At 54.6% G+C, this 16,227-nt stretch overlaps 1 protein-coding gene and 1 long non-coding RNA gene across 14 annotated transcripts in view; one reads left to right on the top strand and one right to left on the bottom strand.

Annotated features, from left to right (window-relative positions):
• Window positions 1-16,227, top strand: part of SRRM3 (serine/arginine repetitive matrix 3) — a 50,032-nt gene that overhangs the window by 19,722 nt on the left and 14,083 nt on the right. Inside the window, exons 3-11 of one of the 2 annotated variants that reach the window (XM_037002586.2) lie at window positions 3,173-3,274; window positions 11,597-11,725; window positions 11,808-11,888; window positions 12,370-12,399; window positions 12,820-12,882; window positions 12,999-13,034; window positions 14,910-14,960; window positions 15,565-15,669; window positions 16,048-16,225. In XM_037002586.2, coding sequence (XP_036858481.1) covers window positions 3,173-3,274; window positions 11,597-11,725; window positions 11,808-11,888; window positions 12,370-12,399; window positions 12,820-12,882; window positions 12,999-13,034; window positions 14,910-14,960; window positions 15,565-15,669; window positions 16,048-16,225 — 775 coding nt within the window. The remainder of the gene's footprint in view (window positions 1-3,172; window positions 3,275-11,596; window positions 11,726-11,807; window positions 11,889-12,369; window positions 12,400-12,819; window positions 12,883-12,998; window positions 13,035-14,909; window positions 14,961-15,564; window positions 15,670-16,047; window positions 16,226-16,227) is intronic. The other variant, XM_073215177.1, reaches the window with a different exon arrangement.
• The window catches only part of LOC118969141 (uncharacterized), a 29,757-nt gene that overhangs the window by 11,455 nt on the left and 2,075 nt on the right, over window positions 1-16,227 (bottom strand). For 2 of the 12 annotated variants that reach the window (XR_005057041.2, XR_005057040.2), the window contains exons 2-4: window positions 9,789-10,041; window positions 7,013-7,076; window positions 5,945-6,068 (exon numbers count right to left, since the gene is read on the bottom strand). This is a non-coding gene — a long non-coding RNA (uncharacterized lncRNA). The other 10 variants (XR_012122192.1, XR_012122191.1, XR_012122195.1 and 7 more) reach the window with 10 other exon arrangements.

The raw sequence follows: 16,227 nt of genomic DNA, 5'->3' as shown, positions 1-16,227 counted from the left end.
CTCTCAGAGCCCCATCCCTTTGGTCAGGGCCCCTTCCCCCACCCAAGCCCAACTCCAAGTGACCCTCAGACTGCAATCTCCCACAAAGCTAGCGCTCAAGTTACCGTCCCCCTGCCCGCCCCATCCCTTGGCAGCATCCTGATTCGTGAAGGGCACAGCTGCTCTGGACCTCAACAGTCCAGGCCTGTGATCTTGGGCAAGCCACAGGCACTGACTGGCCTGTATCGTAGGGAGTTGTTATGAGGGTCCCGTGGACTAAGGCACACACAGGGCTCTCCCTACCCAGCCAGTCCCCAGAAGGTGCTCTACAGACACCAGGGACTCTTGCTGTCTTATCAAACCCAGTCCTTAATATCCATTTCTAAAAATGCTGGTCCATTCACATTACTTACCAGGTTCTCAGACACTTCATAAATATACCTACTAGTCCCAGGAACACATATTCTTTGGCCCCATTAAAAACCAATTCCTTCCTTAATGCTACTGGATGGCCTGTTAATTCTCTGGTGTGAGGCTGCACTGGAGTCACTCTGACATTCCCCCACTGACCTACCCCTGCCCCCCCTACCTACCACCCCTGAGGTGGACAGAGCACGGCTTTGAGCTTGGAACCCTCCCTCTCCCTGTTGGGCTTCCTCACCTGCAAAATGGAAATAGGAAGGCCACCCACCTCAGAGCTGTGGTGAAGATCAAATTAACAACCAAGGAAGTGATTCTGAGCAGAGACAGGCAGAAAGAAACATTTTCCACTCCAGGGGCCTCTTTTAAAATGCAGTGTCTCCTCACCCCACGCCAGCCCCAGAGGGCCACCCAGAAAGTCCCCACAGCAGCAACAGATTTGGTATGTCCTTCCCTTGTCTCTGAAAGAGCCAGACTGGCTGGGGGGGCATGTCTGAGCCAGAGGCAGGCACTGAGACAGACATTATCGCCCTCCCTGCTCCACTCCCCTGACCACGTCCTGGACTTTCAGTCTGAGTCTTTGCCTTGCTAGCCAGGCCTCCTCCATGGCCTTAGGTTGGCAGACACCGCCACCTCCCCAGGGAGAGGATGGTTTGGGTAGCACCGTCTCTCCCCATTGCAGCCTTTGCCTCCTGGAAGAGCAGAGAGAAGAGGCCCAAGTGATTCCTGACCTGGGACCATGCTGACCCAGCCAGGGTGGGAAAAGGCAGGGAGCCTAGCTTGACTAGACCCTCTGTCTCCCCTGCACTGGGGCAAATAATCATCAATTGCTACCATTTATTGAGCCTCTACTATGTGCCGTGCTTTGCATAAGGTGCTTTATATGCATTATCTCCCTTAATCCTTATGACAACCCTGAAAGACAGGTTACCATCCCATTTCACAAATGTGGATACTAAGAGTAAGGGAAGTGTATGGACTTTGTCCAGGGTCACAGAGCTAGAAAGTAGGGACAGGAGGAGTATCAGGATTCAAAAACAAGACTGCCTGGCTCTCCTGCCTCTCCCCTTAATTGCCGTCCCATGTGGCTCTCAGCTGAGGGATGATCTCAAGAAATAGGAGCAGAGGGGACACTCAGAGGTGGTGACCTCATTTGAAACCTCTTTGCTGAATAACCAGATGTGATCTCCAGCTTCCCTGCTGCTCCCAGCAAGATACACTGAAACATAGAGGGTCCCTCCCCAAGACTCTGAGTAGGTTCCATCCAGCAATCCCAGACCCGCAATGGAAAATCCAAATTGAAAGTCCAATCTTCATATTCTTCAGTGCCTTTCCATCACCAGTCACTCATTTGTCAAAAAATTATGAATACCACATGTGTCGGGCAATGTGCCAGATGCTAAGGACACAATGGCAGCTCAGATAGACAAGGTCTCTGCCTGCCCTGCGGAGCTCCCAGGCCAGCACAGGATACAGGAGTCAGCAGGTGATGACTAGCACATGAGCCACCTGCCAGGATCCAGGAGGCACAGGTTGCTATGGAAACACAAATGTGGGCACCTAACCCAGTCAGGGGTATCCGTCCTGCTCTCAACATCCCATGAGTCACATCTCTGTGCTTAGCCATGATTATTTCCACAGGGAAACCTTAAAGTTAATTTATGAGTCAAAGGAAGCGTTCATATTTTAAAGCCTTTGAAAAGAATTGCCAAATTGCTCTCTAAAAAGGCTGGGCCAGTCCCCAGTGCTTGTTGAAAGAAGGGAGGAGGGAAAAGATGGGCAAACAAGGTGCCATTGTCAAGGACAGGCTGAATGGGAAGGGCAGGACCTGCTGTGTGGATGGTGAGCTGATGGCAGAGAAAAGACAGGACCCCCATTTCTTTTCACCACCATGTTTTCTTTCCAGGACAAAGACCTGCAGCCAAGGAAGAGGAAAGTAAGAGGCTTAGGACCCCCATATTGTTTCAGCAACAGACACTGAACACACGCAGTGCGCCAGGCACAGGACAAGGGGCTGGGGAAGCAAAGACCCCCCAGGGACAGCATGGACTCAGGCTGGAGAGGGAGACGCCAGAGTAGCTGGGAGGCCCAGACAGTGGCTGTCACAGTGGTACAGTGGGAGAGGATGATGACAGACCCCAGGGTGTGGGAGCAAAGATGAAGGGTAGATCATTCTGGGCTTTGGTCCCTAGCCAGACAAAGAGGGAGGGAGAGGGGAGTAGAGAGGTTTGGAGCTTCCATTCAAGGCCCAGACCTCACCACCCCCAACCCCAGACCAGGAAGCAGAGGATCTCACACTGGGATCCTGGTCAAGCCACTTGGCAGCCTTGATCTTGCAAAAGTGGGGATGCACTTCCAAGGGTGTCGTGAGGATCAGATGGCCTTGGGGCTAGGAAAGCAGAGAAAGCCATGGATTCTTGCTTCTCCCCCAAAATGTCTCTAGAGTGGCTGCAGCCTGGATATGGGAGGAAGGACTGCCCGGGGTGCAGGGGAGGGCTAGAAGGAGGACACAGCCTCACCTGATGTCTCCCCACCTCTGGGAACACCACTTCCCTATAGTTTATTTGTTTGTCTGGCTGTTTGTTTGGCTGGTTTCGTGCAAAATGGGGAGGCCTTGAGCTCCTCCAGTGCTGAGAGCCTTGCTTGGGGGTGTGATGGCAGACAGTTCATTGCAAGTTGGGAAGTCCACTTGTGGCCAAGCGCTGGGGGCATGGGCAAGTGGGGAGGGATCAAAGCCTAGAAAGCAGCCTTCACCTTCCCTGTGCCCCTGCAGGTACTCAGAGGAAGAGACCCGACAGAAGGTCAGGACTTTCCGGCAGATGCTGATGGAGAAGGAGGGGATGCTTACCAGGGAGGACCGGCCTGGGAGCCACATGTGAGTGCTCAACCTGGTTGGGGGCCTGGGGGTGGGGGGAGGGTGCCAGCTGGCTTGGAGGCCGGTGGGGCCATTCCAAAGCTCCCTCTGGGAGCTGGGGGTGAGGGTGAAAGGAGGAGAGGACAGGGACCCTGTCTCCTGGCAGCTCTGGTCTGGCCCAGGCACAAGGCAGGGGCCACTGGGCATCTGGGCATCACCATGGGCCTCCCCTGCCACCCCAGATTCTCTCTATAGCCTAGCAGTCAGGGAGGCAGCCCAAGTCTCAGCTCAAGGAATCCTGGGCTGCAAATCAGGAAACCATAAATGTTCTGACCCCAGCGTTGTCACTGGCTGACCCCAGGCTAGTCCCTCTGTCCCAACTATTGCCACCTGTAAAATGGGCTCCAGAGTAAACAACCAACACACCAAGTGCCACCGCTGGTGTGGCCAAGGGCTCTCCAGGTAAAGGCAATGTAGGCTCTGTGGGGCTACCTCTCTGCACCTGACACAGGACAGGAGGAGCACCAGTGTGCTATAGGCCCCAGGCAGGCTTTGAATCAAACAGGGAACTTATAGGGAAGGAGACTTTGTCTCAGATGAGAGAAGGACTGGAAACCACTCAAAACCATACAGAAATGGAGCTGGCTGCTGGAGGAAGGCAGGGCAGCCTATCCCTGCAAGTATCCAGGCGTGGCTGGCTGGCTGACTGCCCTCCACGCCCGGAAGGTAGTGTGCACTGAGGAAGAGCCATTGAATCCACTCCGGTGGCACTTCCCCTGACAAGCCTCACTGTCCCTGCCCAGCTCTGGCATCTGGGGCTTCTCTGAGTCTGGGCGGAAATCTAGGGCAAATGCTTTGGTCATTTCCTCCAGAATAGGACTAGTTTGGGGAGCTGGCATCTTGCTGAGGCCTTAAATCCGTCACCTTTACTCAGACAGAAATAAAATGATAGCAGTGCCTGGTGAGAGAGTTCTCTGTTGCCAGTTGTCTTGAAGGTGAACAGAAGTAGGCAGACCTTTCTGGGCAGGGGCAGGCCCTTTCTGCAGACCTGCTAGCTGCTGGGGGCTCCAGAGGTGGGGATTCCCACCTTTCCCCACCTAAACCTCACCTCTCTGGCTCAGGTAGGAGAAAAAGCTGAATCAGGGCAGCCCCAGGCTTTCGGGGGGCTCATGGGTGATCTGGGGGAGACAGGCTCAGCGGGCCTGCTCTCTTCCCTCTGGTAGAAAGAGGTGACCGAGCCACCTCCTTCTCTCCAGCCTCCTGGAGTTCACAGCACGCCCCCCAGCAACTCCTGTACACACACCCCCCCGTGATGGGGTTCCTCAAAGCAGAGCCAGCCCCTTTATCTTTCTCAAACCTCCTGACACCCAGATCCTCCCACTGCCATTTGCACCACCTCCAAATCCAAGAGGTCCTGGCTTTCTGACCTGCACCCCCTCAAACTGCCCAGGGCTCCTCTAGAAAAGCACCCACCCTTTCCTCTTCCAGCCCATGGGAGAGCAGGAGGCCTCCTCTGGGATCTACCTGCCGCCTTCTCTGGGCCCTTCCAGCTCAGTCTTGCCATTCCTCCTACCCCAGGCTCCTTCCTCTTAATCTGATTCCTGTCCTTCCTCAACTCTGCTTTCTTTGGCTACCATCCCACATTTCTCCCTCCTTTCTCAATCAGATTTCTGTTGAGTGTGTGGCATTCCTTGTCTCCACTTCCCTGGGGGATCTCCTCTGTTTCCCAGCTGGAACTCTCATCTGTTAGTGGATGACCCGCAAGTCTTTTCCTGTAGTCTTTATCTTATTTTTCCTTGAATGAATGAATGATATATTTAAGAACCAGGACACATAGGAAATATGCCATGGTAAGGTTGCAGTATCTCCATCATCAGAAGAAATGTTCTTGAAAGTCTGGGCTACATGCCTAACACTCTTCTACTTCTATGAAAGGAGGTGGCGGAGGGAAGACTGGTCCCCTGCTCTCTGGGTGTAAACACAAACCTGAAACCTAAAACCAGGAAACTGTGGCCACTTGAACTGTTTAGCCATCAGGCCCTGTGAGTGCTCAATAGAGGAAGAGACAGGCTAGGGCGGCCAGCCAGGAAGCGCTCCTGTGAAGAGGCAATGTCTGGAAGACTCAATGGTCAGGAGACTCCTGCTCTGGAGGCAGAGGAGAATACAGACTTGGCAGGGTGCTGGGATCCCCTTAGAATGTTAGAAGACATTGAAGACAAGATCTCTGTTTTGTTTACTGCTATATCCTCAGTGCCTGGAACAGTGTGGCTTGCTTAGTTTTCCCCAAAGCCTCAGTTTCCCCCAGGCTTCTAGCTTTTCAAACAGTGACTGCAACAAGCCAAGGAAGCTGATTGCAGCCTGGGTCACTCCTGGGCTTGGAGGAGCTATTTCTGGTGCTGAACCCAAAGTCTGAGGCAGAGGTGACAGAGGGCTGGTGACAGATGGGTCATATGCTTTCCTATGGACCCAGCATCTGGCTGGGTCTTCACTTTTTAGCTCAGAGATGGGGGTACACTGGAGGGAGAATGCAGACTCATGTCACACACCCCTGTCCAAACCTCTAAGTTCAGTGCTAACCTCTGGGCTCTGGGTCCCTGCTCCATCACACCCCAGCTGTGTGACTTGGGCAGCTCTCTGACTTCTCTGGGCACTTCACTTCTTTGTTTATAAAATGGAGATATTAGTACCTACCTCATAGGATCGTTGAGAAATTAAATGCGACAGTATATGTCAGCATGAGGGATAGCTGCTGGCACACTGCGGACATGCACCTCTGCAGGATGATCGCCATCACCAGTTCAGCCAGCCCCGGCTGCTACAACAAAGGGCCATAGTGGGTGGCGGATCAGTGACAGAAATTTATTTCTCACAGTTCTGGAGACTGGAAGTCCGAGATCATGATGCCAGCATGAGCTGGTCAGGTTCTCGTGAAAGGCCCCTTCTGCGTTACTGATTTCTACCTTCTTGTTAGCCCCACATGACAGAAAGAAAACTAGCTGGCTCGCTGGCCTCTTATAAGGGCACTGGTCCCATTCATGAGGTCCATCTTATGGCCTAATTACCTCCCAAAGACCCCACCTCCAAACAGTATCACATTGGGATTAGAGTTTCAACATATGGATTTGTCAGGGGAACACAGACATTCCGTCCACAGCAACCACCTTCCTCACAGTCATTCACCTGGAAATGGTGAGCACTATACTGACCTTAACTGGTTCTCCTCGGCCTGGCTGTCTCCACTCTCTCTGCAAACTGTGGGATTCTCTTGGGAGTCTATGAAGCCCTCTGACCACCAGAAGCCCCTGTGCTCATGCCTCTGGCTTCCTAACCCTGATACCCTACACCACCCCCCATAGAGTGGCATTTTAGGACACGAAGAAATTCAATGCCCTCTTAGAGTGAGATGGCAAAGCCAGAGCCAGCTGAAGGGTCTCCATACTGGGAGAAGGGGTGGGGAATGTCTGATTTTAACCCTCATGGGCTGTAAAAGGCCATGACACCTCCCACTCAAGAAGCATCTCAAAAGGGGCAGGGTTACTCTCAGAGATTTTTGTCCCCAAGGATCATCCTTCCTACTTAAGTCAGTCAACTGGCTTGAGTGATGGTCTCTTGTGACAGTCCCCCCTCCAGTCTACCCTCCACACTGGATGCCAGAACATCATACTGCTGTAGTATCTGGACATGATACCATAGATGGTAGGAGTCAGTTGAAGGTTTTTTGAGAGGTGTGATGTGGCCAGGCAGGTGTCTGGGACTTACCATTTGGAAGATGAATCAGATGAGTGAGTCTGCAGGGTGACAGTGGAGCAGCTGGCACTGTAACCTGAGAGAGAGGTGATGGAGAACATGAGTGAGGTCCCAGAGACACACTTTTGTCTTGGATACTGACTAATGTGGGGGTCTTATTCTGGGGTTCCCCACCATCCATGCAATGAAGCCTAGACTCCTTATCTTGGCATTCAAGGCTCTCCACCTTCTAGACCCAGCCTAGTTTCCCATTTCCAGAAACACCCAGCAGCCAGCCCCACCTGCTGGCAGTTCCCAGCTACGTCCTGCATGTTCTCATTTCCACACCTTTGCTCATACTGGGACCTCAGCCTAAAACAGCCTAGCCACTTCTGCACAGGTTCAAATATACCCCATCCTTCAAGGCTGCCTCTAAAAACCATTTCACCAATATTCCCAAGATAAAAATTAAAATCTTCTCCACTTTGGAATCCATGCAATATTTTCTTTACTTCTCATGGTGCCTATCAGTTCTTTTTTCCCCACTCTAATAGACAACTCTTATGAATAATAGTTTTCATAGTTGTGGACTATAACAAAATGTTTAGGAGATAAGGTTTATGGAAAACAATGTTTGTAAGCTATTTCCTAACACTGTAAGCAAATTCCAGTGTTTTCTATGTATCTAATTTTATATGAAGTGTGACCTCTGTGTGTCTCATGGTTTTATCTAGATGGAAATATTAATGTTGGTACCCACATCAGACTTGTTCTATCAAATGATTAAATGAGATAAATGCATGTAAAGTGCCTAGAATAATACCTGGTACCTGCATTAGCAATTATTATAATATGCTTTATGTCATATTTTTGCCCTGCACTGTGAGGAGCTAAAGGAGAGGCCCCAGCCTGACTCATCCCTGCCCCTGCCACAACTACCCTTCCCCCAAGCCCCTGGCAGGCCTGGCATGCTGGCTGAATGAATGAGCAGAGAGGGCAGACCCTTTGCCTGGAATCCTCCCATCCTCTGTCTGGACTCATTCATCTGTCAATTGGCCATTATGCTCCTGGCTAATGGGAAACAGAACCAGTTAATTAGTGAAACTGCTGGCATGAGGAAGAGCATGTGACCGTCAGTCTTTTCCCTGATCGGAGCCCTGCCCTTGGCAGCCAGTCCCACACATCAGTAGGTTCTTGGTCCCTCTGCAGTGGACTCTGGGGCTACTTTGATCAGCTCTGTGGGGCTTGATTTCTGTTGAGGGGAGCAACATGAACAAACATGAACTTAAGAGCTTGAAATGTTAAACAAATCTAGAACTCACTGCACATACCTACAACTGTATCTATAAAATAAGGAGAGGACATTTGTGAAGTATAACAACGAAGCAAAACTGAAGGAACAAAATAGCAGCAGATTCAGAGAGTCCAAGAAGGAACTAGTGGTTACCAAAGGGGAGGGGTGTGGGAGGGTGGGGGAAGGAGGGAGAAGGGAATTGAGGGGTATTATGTTTAGTACACACGGTGTCGGGGATCATGGGGAGAACAGTGTAGCACAAAGAAGGCAAATAGTGGATCTGTGGCATCTTGCTGTACTGACAGACAGTGACTAGATTGGGGTATGGGTGGGGACTTGATAATATGGGTAAATGTAGTAACCACATTGTTTTTTCATGTGAAACCTTCATAAGAATGTATATCAGTAATACCTTAATAAAAATTATTAAAAAATAATAACGAGAAGAAGGCTAAGCTAACATCTACAGCAGGGAAGCCCAGCCAGCAAATTCATGGGCTGCCCTGTTTATACATGAATTCTCAAAACCAGCCGCACAGGTGAATATTCACAGTTCTTAAAACCACAGGGAATGTTCCTTTCCTTTTCTAGAACTCAGTTTTCCCATCTGTAAAATGGGAGAGTGGAATTTCTCTAAAGGAAGAAGTGCCTCTGGATGGGATTTGTCAACTGTGGAGAGCTATCTAAACATTAGAGAGCATTATGATGGTGATATTATCATCCCCAAAAGGCAGGAGAGGGTTCTAGCCCTGGGAGATGCTCAAAGCAGATACAGTGGTATGAACTGCACAAAGCCAGCAAAAGAGGCCTCAGCTGAGGCCCATTATACCTCTGGAATTCCCAGAGCAATCTTACCAGAAGGTTCTGAAATCATGCATCTCTCCCTGAGCCTGCAACTCACACCCTGTGCCTTTCAATGCTCCCAGCAGACTAAGATCCCAAGTAAATGTCCCAGAAGGGGCTGGAGAGTGAGAGAGGCCCCAGAGAGGGAAGATGGAGTAGCTCTTTCCCTGGAACAGAGGAAGAAAAGAAAGAGTCCCCAGGGGTGCAGCCAACAGAATAAGGAGGGGAAAGAGGAGTTCAGTAAGTGCCTGGACTCCACACACCCAGCTCTGATGTTAGGAAGCCAGTGCCCAAACCTAGCTGTTTTATTTTGTAAATAATAACCTTCACCATTTCTGTGTCAGGATGAACAGAAGCTCCCTCTTCCCACCAGTTTACCCACACGATATTTGAGATGCCCTTAAGTTTTGCTAAAGATTGTGTTTTACATGTCAGGCATTTGTGTGGCTGAGGACTGCATGGGAGTGACCGACTCTGGGAGGTGAGGGGCTGGACAGGCTGAGGAGTTGGAGATTTCAGGGATAGGAAGTGGGAGGCCGCTGGCTTCTGGAAGAGGGGCATGGAGGAGAGAACAGAGGTTTGAATGTAGGATGAGGGGGCTTTTGGCTCTGTGGGGGCACAGGGAATGACATGATCCCCTCCTCCATCACCCCGAAAAACCTCCTCTACTACCTGTGTGGCTTCAAGGCTGCCAGGGTCAGGCTGATGTTTGGGAATTGACTGGCATTCTTGAAATAAACAAGCTAACCCTGTTAGATTTAGGTTACATTCTTTTGCTGAAAACGAAACAGAACCAGATCAGTCTCCAGAGTTGATGAAGTGGGTGCTTTGCTACTGAGGTGTCCCTGAGCATTCCTTCCCCTTGTAGCTGTGGCCCATCCTCCTTGCTTTGTCTCTGTTTCATGTGTCACCACCACTTTTCTCCCTGGAAGAGAGGAAGGCTGGAGTGAGTGTCTGGCAAAGTCCCTCTGTGGGGACAACACACACAGGCTGCGCTTGAGTCAGAAGCTTCATAGACAGAATCGTACTTAATCCTCTCCTCAGAGCAGGGATATTGTCCTTCTTGTATAGATAAGGACCGTGAGACTCAGTGAGCCTGGCCATGCCTGGATCGAGGCCCGTCTGTGTGAATCCAAAGCTTATGTCATGTCCTGAATGCTCTGCCATCCGAGCGCTGGCCTCCTTTGCTGTGGTCAGGGACGAAACAAGCCTGGTGAACACAACCCAGGAATAAGGGCAGTTCCTCCAAAACCAGAACCGAGCCTCTGCCTGGGAGGGGCACTATCTGAGCTAGCATAGGATGAAAAATGAACACCCTGGAGCCATTACCCTGGCGCTAGGCCTTTGGATGGTCAGGTCCAGGCTTGTTCAGTAAAGAAAGTTGTTGTGCAGCACTCGTTACCTCAGCGAATTCTCCCAGTGGGTCTAAAACAGTTACTGTTCTCATCTTGGAGAAGAGGCTGGGTGGGGGGGTGGGGAGTGGGGGGCGTGACCAGCACCAGGTCACACAGTGACTCAGGGAGGGTGCAAGATGAGGACACGTCTTACAGCGTCAAAGCTCATGCTCTTGCCTTAAGCCCAGCTCCCTTTAGGAAAAAAGCATTTCTCTGCCAAGTTGCCCCAGAGGGCGCATAGTTGTGGCAGAAGACAGGCTGGGGGCTCCAGAGCCCGGTAGAGAGCAGGGACAGGTCCCGGCTGGGTGGAGGGGAGGGCTCTGCAAGACGAATGGGGGCATCCTCAGCGGCGCGGTGGTCGACCGCGGCCGCGAGGCTGCCACTGGGCAGTGATTGATGACAGCGCGGCAGCGGGAGACGAGCGGGAGGCCTCCGGAGGCTGCAGAGCGGAGGGCGAGGAGAGGCTATGAATATTTCAGCAGCAGCCGGGCTGGAGGAGGGGGGCCGCTGCGGGCGGAGGCTCCGCGAGGGGGAGGGGGCTGCAGGCCAAGGACAGCCGGGTGGGGGAAAGGCAGATATCAGAGGGGGATAAGACAGGGGGCCGGGCCCGAGAGGGGGCTGGGGAGGGAGCGTGGGCTCAGAGAGAAGGGGCTGGGGACTACGACAGGGGGCTTAAGGGGGCAGGGATCGGTGCAAGGGGCTCCGTGAAGGAAAGGGGGCTCGGTGAGGGGGAGTAGGCGCAACGAATGGGGCCGAGGGACAAAGGATCAGTGCTGGGAGGGAACCAGCGAGGGGAGGGGCCCGCTAGAGTAGGGGGGCTCCCCGAGAGAGTGAGAACCTAGCGGGGTGCGGGCTAAGTGAGGCCTCAGGGCCCGCGCTCTTCTTCCTTTTTTAAAAACTACGGCACTGTCGCGCTGGGCACCTGCAAGGGAGGCTGCCCGCGCGGTAATCCAGACCCCCGTCCCACACTCCGGGGGTCGGGGCCGCAGACCCCCCGCCCCCTCCCCGAGCCGCCGCGGGGGACCGGAAGGCACAGCTGGAGGGCGCGGCCGCGGGGCGGCTGCTGAGCATCCCTGTCGCCGGCAGCGTGGCGGAGACGCCGCGGCTGGACGAGGGCGCCGAGCCAGGCCTAGAGTACGCGCCCTTGGACGAGGACGACGGCCCTGTGGACTGCGACTGCCCGGCCGCCTGCTACCGCGGGCACCGCGGCTACAGGTCAGCGCCCGCCGCGGTGGAGCGTGCGGGGTGGTTAGCTGGGCCCGGGCAATCCCCTCACCTCCGCCGCCCCCTCACCCAGAACCAAGCGCTGGTCCAGCAGCTCGGCGTCGCCGCCCCCCAAGAAGAAGAAGAAGAAGAAAAGCGGCCACCGGAGAAGCCGGTGAGAGCGGCCGCCCTGTCCGGTGGGAGCGGTGGGGGAGGGGGGGCCCAGGTGCCCACCCCTCTGCCCGCAGGGGATCCCGCGCTGCACTTGTGAGCCTGCCCGGCATTGAGCCCCCGCACCCCTACTGTACCCCTGCCCCTCACTGTGCTGTCCCTGCTCGAAGTGCCCTCCCCCTAACTGACCCCTCCACCTCAGTGAGCCCTCCCCCATGGCCCTTCTCCTTCCCCAGAACTGGACACACTGACCCACCTCCAGGTCACCACCCACTGGCTGGCAGGCCCCCTCCTCCCTCCCAGGGGTCCTGCAACCACCATCACAATTGGAAGTGGCTGGGAGGAGTGGTTTGGCTGGGTCTCTTCCGTGGGTCCCCATCTCTATGTCCCTCCTCTGCTGTCCTGAGTGAGACCCTGGCAGTGCCTGGGGTCCCAGCCAACCCCATCCAATTGTCCGTCCATTCTTCTTTCTCCCTGGCCCTCAGCAAAAAGAGGAGACTGGACTCTGAGAGCAGGTCAGTGATGAAGGTGGGCAGGGGCTGGGCAGGCAGGGAAGTGGGGATGCCTGTGGGTGGGCAAGACACCAAGGCCATCTCCCAGAGGCAGGAGGCCTGCCACCTCAGGGCCTGTACCCTGGACGCTGCCATGGTGCCAGCTTTTCCCCAGAAGCCAGAAATCCCACCATTGGAGCCTCTAACCTTTGCCCTTGTCAAGGATGCTGACAGGGCGGCCGGGGACAACACAGGCTGCAACAGCTACCCTCAGGGACCTTGCCAGCCCTTGAGGCCTCCATTCACTGTACAATAGGCAGTTGGCTTCAGGGCCTGGAGTCTCCCAGCTGTAGGGCCCCACGCACCCAGGCTTCCCCAGAAGTGCCAGCTGCCTCTCCCAGTCCCAGGCACCAGTTAACCGGAGCCCACCCCCTGTGTCCACAGCTGTGGGAGCTCCTCACCCCTGCGCAAGAAGAAGAAGAGTGTGAAGAAGCACCGCAGAGAAAGGTACGCCCTCCCCAGGACCTCCTCTCATTTCCTTGGGGTCCAGGACCCAGGCTGTGCAGACTGTGTCCCCAGGCCACCCCAGGGAAGTTCAAGAGAACCATTTTGTGGCCCTACAGGTCTGATTCTGGGTCCCGGAGGAAGAGACGGCACAGGTGAGCATGCCCTGCAGAGGTGGGACAGGAGGATGTGGACCAAGGCTAGTAAGCCCCTGCAGGGAGCAAGACCCACAGAAAGCAGTGATGGGAAGGGGGGGTTGTGAGGGCCTTGCCCTGCTCTGCTCTGCCCACTGCAGTGTCTCCTTACCAGAGCCAGGCAGGTGATGGAAGGTGGAGGTGGAGGATGAAGGCCAATGCTTATCTACCTCATGTCTCAGCCTTGACTTGGGGGCCCCAGGAATTTTCAGGCAACACAGCAGGTCCAGTGCTCAAGGGGTGTGTCCATAGAGGTGTCAGTTAGGAAGGTAGAAGCATGGAGACCCTGAATTTGAAGGGAAAGGGCATGCCAGAGAGTTTGAGTTCTTTCCAGAAGGAAGGCTCAGTGGGTCGGGTGAACTATGGCTAGATAGAGTGTCTGGTAGCAGGTGCCAGCCCCCAGTAGGCCTGACTGCCGGGCTATGGAGCTGGCCTCTACCCAGGCAAGGCTGGGAGCCAGCATGGAGCTCTGAGCAGGACAGCCACTTGCTCCAGATGGACTGGGGGAAGGGGAGAGGAGGAGGTGAAAGGCAGAGACCCAGGCAGTGGGGAAAGTTAAAAACTCAATATGGAGGGAAGGAAGATACCAGGCAGTCACATCCACTCATTGGCATTAGTGTCAGAGCCCCTCCCAGCAGCCCTGAGGAGGGGCAGAGTCCCCAGGCCAGTTCCTGCAATGGGAATTTGCCCATGACCACTTGGCAGATGTGAGAGGAACCTAAACAAACACCTAATCCTGACCCACCAATTGCCCCAATTTCCCCACCACCACATTCCTCCCTCCCACCGGCTCCCCTTGCTTCTTCTGGGCCAGTGTGAGCCCCTACTTTCCCCCAATGGTCACCATCAGCCTGCAAGACCCTCTGACCAGCTTCCATCAGTCCTGGGAAGGACCTAGAGGTGAGCCAGGGCCAAGCCAGCTCCATATGGGGAAACTGAGGCCCAAAGCAGGTAACATTGGTTCTAGAACTCAAGCCTTTGGCCTCCCAGGCCCGTCCCCTAATCACTCTGCTCCTGTAAGAAACATTGTAGTGTTTCTTAGCATCGCCCCATATTTGGTTGAAAGGAGACATCTGTTCAGGACTGGAAGGATGAAGCAGGAATCTGGTGGTGTCAGGAAGGGTGGGGCTGAGAGGCCTACAGGGACCAGGGGTGGGATGAGACCTTAGAGATCTAGCCAGAAGCTTCTCAATCCTTTTGTCAAAGACAGAAGGAGCTCTGTGGGGTCCTCCTCAGAAAGCTGGATGGGATGGGATGGGAAGCTTTGGGGAAGCCATCAGTAAGAACCAGAGGACCCCAAACCAGGGAGATCATGTCCAAGGGAAATCAGTTCTTCCCTAAACCCCTGGTGAGCTGACCCAGAGCTGGGCCACAATCTGAGTGGACAGGGAGGCAGGAGGCCTGGGCTCTGCCCTAGAGAGCCTCATTTGAGACCTAGGACACACATAAGGTGTGGAAGGCCAACCCCACCACAGTGGCTCATCAGAGGGGCCTGTCCTGAGACTGATGCCAGAAGGAAAGAACAAGTCATCCTGTCTTCTGGGGCCATGGTCACATCACCTATGACACCCGTAAGGGAGCAGCAGCTGGGGGCCCAGGCAGGCTGTAATCGTGGCCAGACTTACAGGAGGAGGAAGGAGCCATGTCTGGCCTAGCAAAAGGGGCCAAGGCAGTGGGGTTGGCTGGGCAAATCCGTGGGCAAGCCTGGGAAACTCAGGTCCCAGAGAAGAAAGAATCTCAGATCCATACCAGCACAACCTGGCTCCAGGGCTTAGAGGCCCTGCCCTCCCCCTGCCCAGCTCAGGCTATGCTGTCACCACATTCTGATTTTTGCAGATCTCGAAGCCCCAAGAGCAAAAGAAAAGAGAAGAACAAAGAGAGGAAGAGGTGAGCACCCTTCTCTGCTCTCCAGCCTTTTCCCCTTCCCCCCCAGAGCAAACCTGGCCTTCTAGAATCACAGAATCAGGCCCTTGGATAGCTCAATTTGTCCCCACTGCCCAGATGGAAAAATTCAGACCAGAAAGGTCCCAGTCCTCTGGGAGATCCAGCTGTGGTTCAGTTGGGCTTTCTGCTGGGGGAGGGGAGTTGCTGATTAAATACCTCCAAGGGCTGGGGAGGGTCTGGTGGGCAGAACAGTAGTCAGTGGGGAGAAGTTACCAGGGGTGTGCTGATGTCCAAGAGTCAGTGGCCAAGCTGGGACTGGAGCCTAAACCTCTTGCCTCCCAGTCCATGGTCCTCTCAAGCTCAGTCCTTGTGCACCTCCCCAACCTCAGCCCCCACCCCCAAGTCACAAAAGCACCAGCTGAGGGATGAGTGAAGTACTGGGGGTTTGGGGCTGTCTAGAGAAAAGGGCTCCCTTTGCTAAGGCCCTACGTGGACTAGCTGGGCATTTTTATAGGAGACTATGGGGTGGGGATGGCAGTAGCTTCCAGCAGACCCTCAATATAGGGAGGTCAGGCAGAATTTAGGTTCAGGCTGATTTCTCTCCCAGGCCACACGCTGAGTCCCCAAGCCGGAGGTCCCATCGCCACAGCAGCGGCAGCTCCCGGAGCCCCTCCCTCTCCTCCCACTACAGTGATTCCAGATCACCCAGCAGGTAGGTCCCGGTCCTCTGGGAGATCCAGCTGTGGTTCAGTTCGGCTTTCTGCTGGGGGAGGGGAGTTGCTGATTAAATACCTCCAAGGACTGAGGAGGGTCTGGTGGGCAGAACAGTAGTCAGTGGGGAGAAGTTACCAGGGGTGTGCTGATGTCCACCTGTTAGTAGGCAAGGAGGGACTGTGATCCCTGCTCCAAGGCTCCCCATACCCTGAATTGGAAATCAAGAAAGGCAGTGTCAGGGCTGGGGCCTTGCTGTCTGAACGGAAGGGTTTCCCGGCCCAGTGAGAGGGCGGGTGGGAGCCTACTCTTCCTCCAGGGCAGCGGCCAATTGCAGAGGGTGCGTCCCACGCCGGCTCCCCATGTCCCCTCTCCCCAGGCTGAGCCCCAAGCACAGGGATGACGCGTGGAAGACGGGCAGCCAGCGGTCCAGCGGGAGCCGGTCGCCTTCCCCTTCCGGGGGCAGTGGATGGGGGTCGCCCCAGCAGAACGGCGGTAGCAGGCAGCGGAGTGGAGCGCACGGGGGCCGCCCCGACTCGGCACACAGCCCGCCCGATGT

The sequence above is a fragment of the Manis javanica genome, chromosome 10, assembly GCF_040802235.1.
Source record: "Manis javanica isolate MJ-LG chromosome 10, MJ_LKY, whole genome shotgun sequence".
Lineage (NCBI taxonomy): Eukaryota > Metazoa > Chordata > Mammalia > Pholidota > Manidae > Manis > Manis javanica.
This window is presented reverse-complemented; position numbering and strand designations above follow the sequence as displayed.